This window comes from Sturnus vulgaris, chromosome 16 (assembly GCF_052056855.1).
Source record: "Sturnus vulgaris isolate bStuVul1 chromosome 16, bStuVul1.hap1, whole genome shotgun sequence".
NCBI lineage: Eukaryota > Metazoa > Chordata > Aves > Passeriformes > Sturnidae > Sturnus > Sturnus vulgaris.
The window spans coordinates 10,267,631-10,277,139 of NC_142258.1; the positions used below are offsets into that span (position 1 = coordinate 10,267,631).

At 45.1% G+C, this 9,509-nt stretch overlaps 1 protein-coding gene across 1 annotated transcript; it reads left to right on the forward strand.

The window, feature by feature from the left end:
- The first annotated feature begins 715 nt into the window (after positions 1 to 715).
- On the forward strand, positions 716 to 9,509 carry DEXI (Dexi homolog). Its single transcript, XM_088174453.1, has 2 exons — positions 716 to 1,950; positions 8,876 to 9,509. Exon 1 carries the CDS (start codon positions 1,420 to 1,422, stop codon positions 1,699 to 1,701), a length of 282 nt encoding a protein of 93 aa, XP_088030579.1. The 5' UTR covers positions 716 to 1,419; the 3' UTR covers positions 1,702 to 1,950; positions 8,876 to 9,509.

The following is a 9,509-nucleotide window of genomic DNA, read 5'->3' on the forward strand; positions in this document are numbered from 1 at the left end:
GCATGCGCAGCCAGGGCACGCCGGAAAGCGCCGGCCCGGCCCCGCCCTCGGCCCCGCCCCCCGCCCGCGGACTGCGAGTCCCAGCGAGCACCGCGGGGGCGGGGCCGAGCCCTCACAGGGGCGGGGTGGGGTCTGCTCGGGGGGCGGCTCGGTTAGAAGTACGTGAGAGTAAACGGAACCCAAACCAGGAAAAACCCCGAACATTAGACGTGAGAGTGTACGTCCTAAAAGCATTATAATTTGAGGTAAAATTTGGGCCCTGACAATCTTTGTCCGGCTTCGATAACCCAAATGAAGCTGTTCTGTGGGGTCAGCTCCTGTACTGCAAGACGCAGCGTCAGAAACTCAGCTGCTGACATGCCCCTTGCTAAGGTTTTTCCAGTAACGATTTTGCATCGGCTTAAAAATTATGGAATAACAAAGAGAAGGGGACCCTTGACTGTCTTGACCTAGTCTGGGCTTTTTAATTTTTTTTGTGCTTTAGCTAGAGAAGTAAACTAAATCTGTGTAAAAGTTAAAGAGTTTGTCACCAGTATCAGAAATAAGCGAGTTTAAAATCCCGCCCTCGGTTATACTTTAGTATGGGTAAAGCCTTGGTCAGCAAAGGAACACCCGCACCGCAGCCGGGAGGGGCCAGGGCCCGCAGTGCTGCTTCAAAAGGGCCTCGGTCACAGCCGAGGTCGTCAAACAACTTTGAGGGGCGAAGGCACAGCCCAGAGCTGCCCCGCTCCGCAGGCTGCGGCTGCGGCAGAGCTCGGGCAGGCCGGGGCGCGCAGGCGAGAGTCGCGCAGCGGAAGCCGCCCCCTGTACCCTGCAGCCCCCGTGCAGCCGCAGCGGGACCCGAACGCCGGCAACGCGGCGGAGGCGCCGGCTCCCGTCACGGCCGCCCCGCGCCAGTGGCAGCGCGGCGCTGGTAAACAACAGCGGCGTGCGGCGGGTCAGGCGCGGGGCGGGGAGCGAGGGGCGGGCGGGCAGCACGCTCCTGCCGCGCAGGCCGGGCTCGCTGGCAGGTGCTCCGCGCCGACCTTCCAACGCGCCTGCGGGCTCCTTCCGCAAAGTTTGCGGGCGGGAGGAGGAGGAGGGAGCCGCGGCGGGACTGCAGTAGTCGGGCCGGGAGATGCCGCTGAGCAGCCTCCTGCCAGCGGCGGGGCTGCGGCAGCGCCGCTGAACCCGCGCTGGCCGCTCGCCGGGGCGCCTCTTCCTCTTCGGAGACTGAAGGGACCGAGCCGGCCGCTCCGCGCTCCTGCGGGGCTCGCCTCTTCCCGAGGTCCGAATCCGACTCCTCAGGGATTCTGCCCTTTGGTGCCACCGGGGCTGCAGCGTGCAGTCCTGCCCCGCTCTCAGCTCCGCCGCTGCCGTCCGTCCCCCGCGCCGGCCGGGCGGGTCGGTGCCCGCTGCCCCCGCAGCCCCCACGGCTGCATGACCGCCGCGGTCTCCGCACGTCTGGATTCGGTGGAGTCCTGGGCCTTCCATGCGCTGCTGGTGCTGCCCTATATGTTTTACGTGGGCTTATTCTTTGTCAACGTGCTGATCCTTTACTATGCCTTCCTGATGGAGTACATCGTCCTCAATGTGGGCATCGTTTTCCTGCCCGAGGATATGGACCAGGCTCTGGTGGATCTGGGGATGCTCTCCGACCCTGGCTCCGTGCTCTACGAGACGGACAGCGAGCTGGATGTCTTTGACGGGTATTTGGAGTGACCCCCCAGGGCGCTCCGAAGCGACTGAGCTCTGCTGCTCCCTGGCCCGGGGCAGGGGCCCGGCGTGCCCTCATGGCCGCAGCTCGGGGACCGCCGCGACCCCACGGTGCCCTCGCTGCGTCGCGGCTCCTTGTGCGCACCATCTTCACTTCCCAATGACACCCATCTCGCCGGGGCGGGGGCCGGAGGGGCAGTCGGGACCCGCTGCCGCCGGGCAGGCCGGCGGAGACGCAGCGGGCTCGCAAAGGAAGTAAGTCATTTGTGTCCGGCCGGGCACAGCGCTGCCGGGGCAGCGGGCACAGCGCCGGGGACAACGCTCCGCCGCAGCTCCCGGCACGGGCGAGCGCTGAGCCCAAAGGGCCGGGGCCGCCCCCGGCGCTTCCCCCGCCCGGCAGCGCCCTGGAGCCGGCGGGGCCGCGCTCCGTGTCCCCTCCGCGGCGGGGACAGCGACCCTCGCCCCCGGGATTCACACTCCGAGCAGCTGTGCTGCTGGGGGCTGCCTGTATAGCCAAGCAGCAACTTTGCTGATCCAGTCCCGAAAGCAGCCCTAAATCGAAACGAGCATCCCGGTTAATCTTGATTACAGTTCAGAGACCTTCTTCGAGCCAAAAATACATCTTAGTTTGCTGCCCTTTAAAACCACTCTCTTGGATAATGACAAACTACCCAGCTCACCGTTCTTCCCATTTTAATTGTAGCACGAGCGTTTGCTTGATCAGGTTTTCTGGTTGTGTTTTTTTTTTTTTTTTTGTGGTTTTGAGTGATTCTAAAACTCTAGAAATGTAAGGATTTAGCATTTTAAAACACTGAAATGCATTTGGGAAGAAAAATCACTATTTCTGGCTAGGACATTCTGTGCCAAATGTATGTTAATGAAAACATTCACAGTTTAAATTAAAATGTGTTAGCAAATCTGCCAGCAGATTTTTTAGCAAAATATTGTCTGTAAATCTGAAAACCGGTTCAAGATATCTTTATTTTTCTGTTTGAAATGATGGAAATAGGAAATTCAGTTAAAAGGTTTCAAGTATAAACTCGGTGACCACACTATACAAATACCAGTTAATATCAAACTATTTTAAGGAGTCTTCTAATTTAACAAATGCAAACAAACCTTTCCTGTAGTTCTGTCCTTCATATAGGTTAAAATTATGTCCTGAATATTTCTAGTCAGATTCTGTGTTAAGCAGTATTACCTGGTTTTGGCCAATAGTTTAGAAGGAAGAATTGGACATTTTTGGTGTTGGAGTAACATTGATTGCACAAACACAGCTGAACAAGGCTTGGCCAAAGGCATGTGGGAGCCTAACAAGGGAGTGAACAGATTTTGTTGCTACTGAAGAAATCTCACTGCATATAGTCACTGCAAATGGAAGTGTCTATGCCAACATTTGGTGGCCCATCCCAAGCAACTGGATTAGAATCAATTCTGCTAGAATAGAAAGTGTGGAGCAGAACAATCCTCCCCACAAAACACCATTGACTACTTTTGTGGTTGTCTCCTTCTTTTTCAGTTGGACAAATAATACACATGCTCTGTATTCCAGGAAAGAAATTCCTAAAAATTAATGGTAATTTAAGCGAAATCTTTGGTGCTAAAACCCATATCCATTTTCTTCTCCAAAATACCTTTCCCCAAACTCGAAATCTTAGTGCTCCAATGCAATTTAGTAGGGGGATTAAAAATACTTTTTTAAAATCACTTTTTTTTCTGTCTAGAATGTGTCTTAATGAGTTGTTTCTAGTTTTCAGGAAGACCTAAGGAGAGCACCAGACACAATTTTCCTCAGTGGGTCTTCCCTACTATACAAATACATAATTTGATATGATCACAATTCTGTTCGGTGTAGATGAATGGGATTCTTAAAATTTTCCTTTGTATTAATAAGATAAGCAGCTCTGGGAAGTTCTTGATATAGAACGCTTCATATGGAGAAATCAAAATGCAGATGTTTTCTCGAAGCTCAGGAGTAAGGCTCAGTTTATATCCACCAAGAGCTGATGGAGTTCTGCACAGGTACCAGTTCCGGCCTTGACCTCTTTTTTGGAAGCTGTCATGGTAGATGGTGGTTTCCATTGAGAATCAAATCACAAATCTCAAAAGTTAGGTCAGTCCTTAGGCAGCAAAAAGTTTACTGTGTTTCATCTATTTATATATTAAATTATACTTATAGACGTAGCAGCCAGGCCACAAATTGCACAGAATTATTTAGCTACCAGGCAGACACAGCATTATCCCCGTGATGAGGGATTTGAGTTAATGTCCTGGTTACAGGTTTCTTCACTGTTTTGTTCCATTCCTCTTCACCAGTTCTGTAGTAGCAAAGCAGGCAGAAGAGGGCCCTAATTTGGAGCTGTGTTTTCTGCTTTGGGAGCAACAGTAAGGCCCTGAAAGGGAAGATTTAAATTCTTGTGGTGCCTTGCCTGCAGTGACCCGAGTTCCCTGTGAGTGTTAACCCCTGCTCTCCTGGCCTGGGAAGGTTTCCCACCTGCCCTGTTCCCTTGCACCCAGAAGTGCTAAGGATTCACAAGGCACTGCAAGAAGAATGGGTCTGTTTTGCCAGCAGTGATGAAAAATATGTAGGCCTACTCTTTGCATTAAAGAGCAGAGTTCTTCATGTGACTCACCAGTGATTTCTGAGAACAACCAAAGAGCTATGATTAGCCTGAGCTGAAACCTTGCAGCGTCCTCCGTGCCTGGGAGAGTAGTGCCTCACATCCTGGGTGAGTGATGGGTGACAGGAAAACAGAGGGGGCAAATCCCAGGAGCCATTCTGCAGTATGTGGAAAGGCTAATTTAGATGTAAAAAATAAAAGAACACGTGGATCAGAACAGCTCTGTGCTCTCTGGCAGCAAACCCCTCACTTGAATAGACTCAATAGAAGCAAAATTATGACCAAGTTTCTGAGCATAATTGGTGGCAGAGATCGAAGGCAAACAGATAAGTAAGCAGCTGAGAAATATTTCCTGGCCTATTCAAATGAAGAAATTCATCTGTGTAAACTGAACAGAACTGAGCTCATTCATGTCATCTAGTGTTTTTGTGTGAGTGTGCCAGGTTATTTACTATATTTGAAGCCCCCTGGAATAAGGTCCTATGACTGTTCTCATACTTTCATAAAATTAGATGTGACTCATCAGAAAGTACTCCTGTCAGAAAGAAAATGGGCAAAAGTAATCAATAATGAAAACTGAATACAAAAGACTGAATTTATGTAATCTTGCAGTACATGCTTTACCTGTATTTTTTCATAAGATGAATTATGATGAGTATCTTCAGTGATCAGAATCCAGCACTCAAAAACCTGTGACTCAACACTTCTAACGAGTGCCAGCATCTAAATTCTGAATTAAAAAAAAAAATAGCTTAACTCCCCAGCTCATCAATATAGTGCCAATTAGAACTGCAGGCTCAGTGTCTGAGACAGCCACCGCCTGTGCCTCTGTTCTGAAGCAGAGATGTCCTGCAGAGGACAGATCAGAAGAATGATGTCACTAGCACTGCCAGGATACATTTAAATGTATCAGAATCCACTTCCTGACTTCTTTCTTTTCAGACTTTAAATATTAAAAATAACGAGCAGAGTAGTTTCTTACTTAATTTACCTTGTCATTTTTCACTATTTTTCCTCTTTTTGTAGAGACCACCAAGGTGATTTGTTGATACAGATACAGATCAGTTGGCTGTTTTATGAGTTGTAGTAGCAACAGGACTGAGCAATTGCTATGATTTTTAGAAGTGTGTTTTGAATTTTTAGATGTTATTAAAGTTAATAGAAGTCTAGTGTTCAAATTCACCTGACAGATCTGCTTTAAAGAAACTTGTATTTAACAGGAGTTCCATTAAGATGGAAGACAAAATCATGGTTAACTGTTCAGTTGTCCATACAGACTCATTAACCATAGCCATGGACAGTTCTAAGTGATTTTCTGCCAAATGCATTTATGTATATATATCTTGTCAAGAGAGTAAGCAGATTTTTCAGAAAGTTCTCCAAATGGTGCTGTTAATAATGTGAATTAAAGTGAGGCACAGAAATTAGAGAGATGTTCAAGATGTTTGATAGATATAGTTTAGGCCAGAGTATGGCAAGTGTTAAAAGCCTCAGCCACAAGTAACTTTAAAGAATAATTTTTTTAAAAGTCTGTGGTTCTTTCCTATAAAAATCAAGCTTCCTGTAACAAACTTGCTTTAATAGGCATCAATTGCCAATTACCACTTTTAAGTTGTCAAAGGAATTAAGAAACTAATCCAGTTTAATTCTTCATGTTTGTTTCCTCTGGAGGAGGGACAAAGTGACACTATAGTTCAGCTAATAACTATCAATCCTAAAATAGAAGAAAAGAATAATTTGTTTAGAGACATTTAGTCTCTAACACTTTGTCCCCTCATAATGGTCCTAGCTTATAAGGAATACAACTATCCCAAAGGATTAAATATGCACAAGTAACTGAATCTTTCCAGTCGTTCAGGGAAACTGTCAGACTGTCTTTCTTTTTGCAGTCGAGTTTTATTACTTTGGCTACAAATTTGGAAAGAAAAAATAGCTGAATAATTTGAATGGTGCTCTCTGAAGATACAAGCATGTGTCTAATATAAGTGGTAAAACGGGCAAAGACAAATAGGAGCCATATATGGGAAATAATGTTACAATGGAAAATAATTGCTGGGGAAACTCCGGGTCAGTTCATAGACTTAAGGCTAAATACTCTTTGCAGGGGCAGAAAGAAAGACCCAATGGGGGCTCAGGCAGTAGAGCCAAATAGGCCACAAGAGCTGAAACACAAGTGAGGAAACAGCAAGCAGACAGTGTCAGGGTGTGAAACAGAGTCACACCATGTGTCCTTTGCTCCAGCCTACATTGTGAAGAACAGTAACTTCAAAGGAAGGTTTAACAAAGATATCGTGACTGAGCTGTTAATGCTAGAGTCATACTGCAGCCATACTGCTCAGTGCTTGCTGGTGTGTTCTAGGCTATTGAAAGTTCTAGTTCTGAGATTTAAAAAATGTTTCAAAATATTTTCTACCTCCTAATTTTCCAGTTTTCTGAAATTTTTGAAGTTTTCTGTTAAAAAATAGTTTCTCATTAAATTTGAGGGACAGATTTCTAATCTGAAAATTAGAAAGGCAGGATTGAATATCCTGGCCAATTGTATAATTTACACTCCATTTATTATCTGCCACAACAAATTACAGTCTTGGACTAGCAGCCCTACAGCAGTGTTTGGAACCATTAGATAGCTTTACACTTTGCTTTGGAGGCCCAGTACATTTTGCTGTGCTATTTTGAAGTCAGCCTAGAATCTGATCTAACAGTGCAGAATAGTGACAACTGCACTGAACTGTCTGCTGTAGATGTTTTTAGTTCCACTTGGAAAGCAATCAGATAAACATGAAATGAGCAACCTGGTAGAGCTGCTGTTCCCCCTTTTCATGTTCTCATTTTAAGAGAAAGGATTTTGAGCAGATGTGTTCTGTTAGCAGGTCCTGTAGCTGACAGACGTTTGACAGAAATGCCTCACTGGACACAAAGTGCTTCTTGTTTCTGACCTAGAATCTGCAGTAAGTGGCACACAGGAACATGGGAAGTGTTGTGATGAGTCAGATCACGATCTCACAGCCCTGTGTTCCACCTCTGGGAGAGCTCATGTCCCTGACCAAAATCTGCAGGCTGCTCTCTGTGCTTTCCCAAATCCACAAGGCAGAATGCAGGATGTTAGAAGGTACATTGCTGCCCAGTCCTTTAGCAAACGTTTTCCAGACCTGCCACTCTTTGCCCACTCTGTGTTATGAAATCCCTCTGGATTTCCTTCCCATCAGTACATGATCTGAATACTTGAAAGAGCTTAGTTTTTGAAATCTTGAAGATTTCTCTATTCATCCTCTTTGAGTCAGTAATGGTGATGAATAAAAATTGGTCCCTGGTACACCCTGCTGCTGAGTTCTTTCCTACCAAGCTTTATTCTTTGCTTTCAATCTTTTAATCTGATTTCAATCCTTAAAAGAGCCTTTCCCCCAATCCTGTATCAACGTGTTTGCTTTTGGCTTCCTGTAACTCCTTTGTTAATGACACTATTGCTCTGTGTGTCCAAGCTCATGTAGAGGGTGTAACCATCAGATTTCATTCTTCATTCAGACCCACAAAGGGGAAGGAGGGGAGGGAGGAGCTGTCCATTCAGGTTTGCTGCACACAACACTGAAATGTCCTGGGCTGCAGGCAGCCAGGGCACCTGCTCGTGGTCTTCTGGACCTCAACTCCTCCTCAACACAGACTCATCCCAAATCATCCTCTCTAAGAGCTGCACCGTTCTACACTAGACTAATTAGTCATCTGTAAAATCACAGGACGAGATGAATACTGTCACTAGTGCCCAGCACCTTCGTAATGCACAGCTCTGGTTTTATAAGGAATCTTCTCAGCCTTGTATTTACCCCTGATGATTGTAAAAAATCACCTCCTAATAGCAGTGGGATACTTTGACTCAGTCAAGGCAAATGAGATAAACTGGGATAAAGCAATATAACAGTAATTTATTCTTGGTAGTAAGACCAAGAAGTTACCCCAAGATGTTACTTAGCTCTGTAACTACTTAGCAGTGGACCCAAAATAGTTGGAACAATGCAACTCTAAAGTAGAAGAGAAAGTGACCAAAATCAGAGACTACATCAAATGTAGGCAATACTTAATTAACACAACGATCCAAAAAATAAAAACACTCTAATGAATGGTATCTAGTCAAGATAATGTAGCCAGTTCAAACATCAGTTTTAATTAGTAGGTCTAATTATATCAAGTCTGGATAAACTAGGTTATCCTATTATATGCCACAGCTGTTTTTACTCTTAAGAACATCCCCTAGTAATTGATGTTATGCTCTGTGGTTTACAGTTCACTCTTACATCCCTCACACTGGTAATTTCATGGCTCTGTTAAAATTCCTAAGGACTGCTGTGCTCTGACATGAACAGAAACTGTGACATTGATTTCTCTGAAAGGTTGTGCAGGTCTTTACTTCTCAAAGAATTATTACTCATAGTCACAAAAGAGTTTGATTTTAATTGTTTTTTTTCTAATAAGTCAACAACATGGTGCTGTATGTCACATACTCAATGACTCTTCTGTTCATTTTAGGTATGGAGGATTACTCTGTATTTATATTTTCTTTTAAACAGATTCATTAAACACCTGAAATGGATTATGACCAGGCTAATGGATCAAGTCCTGGAAAGAAACTATACTCTGAAATGTAGAGATGAAAATAAGGACAAGAGAACAAGAAGAAGAGTTGTCATCAGACCTTGTCAGTTGTGACTTCTCTTCATGGTCTTTGCCTCTTGTGTGTGCACTTACTGCAGTGATTCATGCACCATGCTGGGCTTCCATGGGTAATTCTGGGAATGGACTATATGAAAAAATAAGATAACATTATAACAGAAAATCAAGATATTACCCAGATTTGATAAACTTTTGGATGAATACCATGTCACCCAAATATAGCTTAAGCCAGTTTTACAATCACACGTTGAAAATTCTACCAGCCAGTAGTTCAAAGGCAGTGCTTTTCTCAGGGGAAAATATGCAGGAGTGACTGGAGGAGGTTCTGTTCAGGGAGTATAATGGCAAGAACCGTGCTAGCAAGATATTTTATTTAAAATTAGAGTTTTGAAATCGATCAGAGAGTGAATTTTGTATGTCAGATGGATGCATTATTTAACACAGGATCCTTCACAGATTGTTTAAGCTCACGCTCCTATGTACAGATGTGAAAGCAATACAATAAAGACTACCTTTTCCATGAAAAATTAA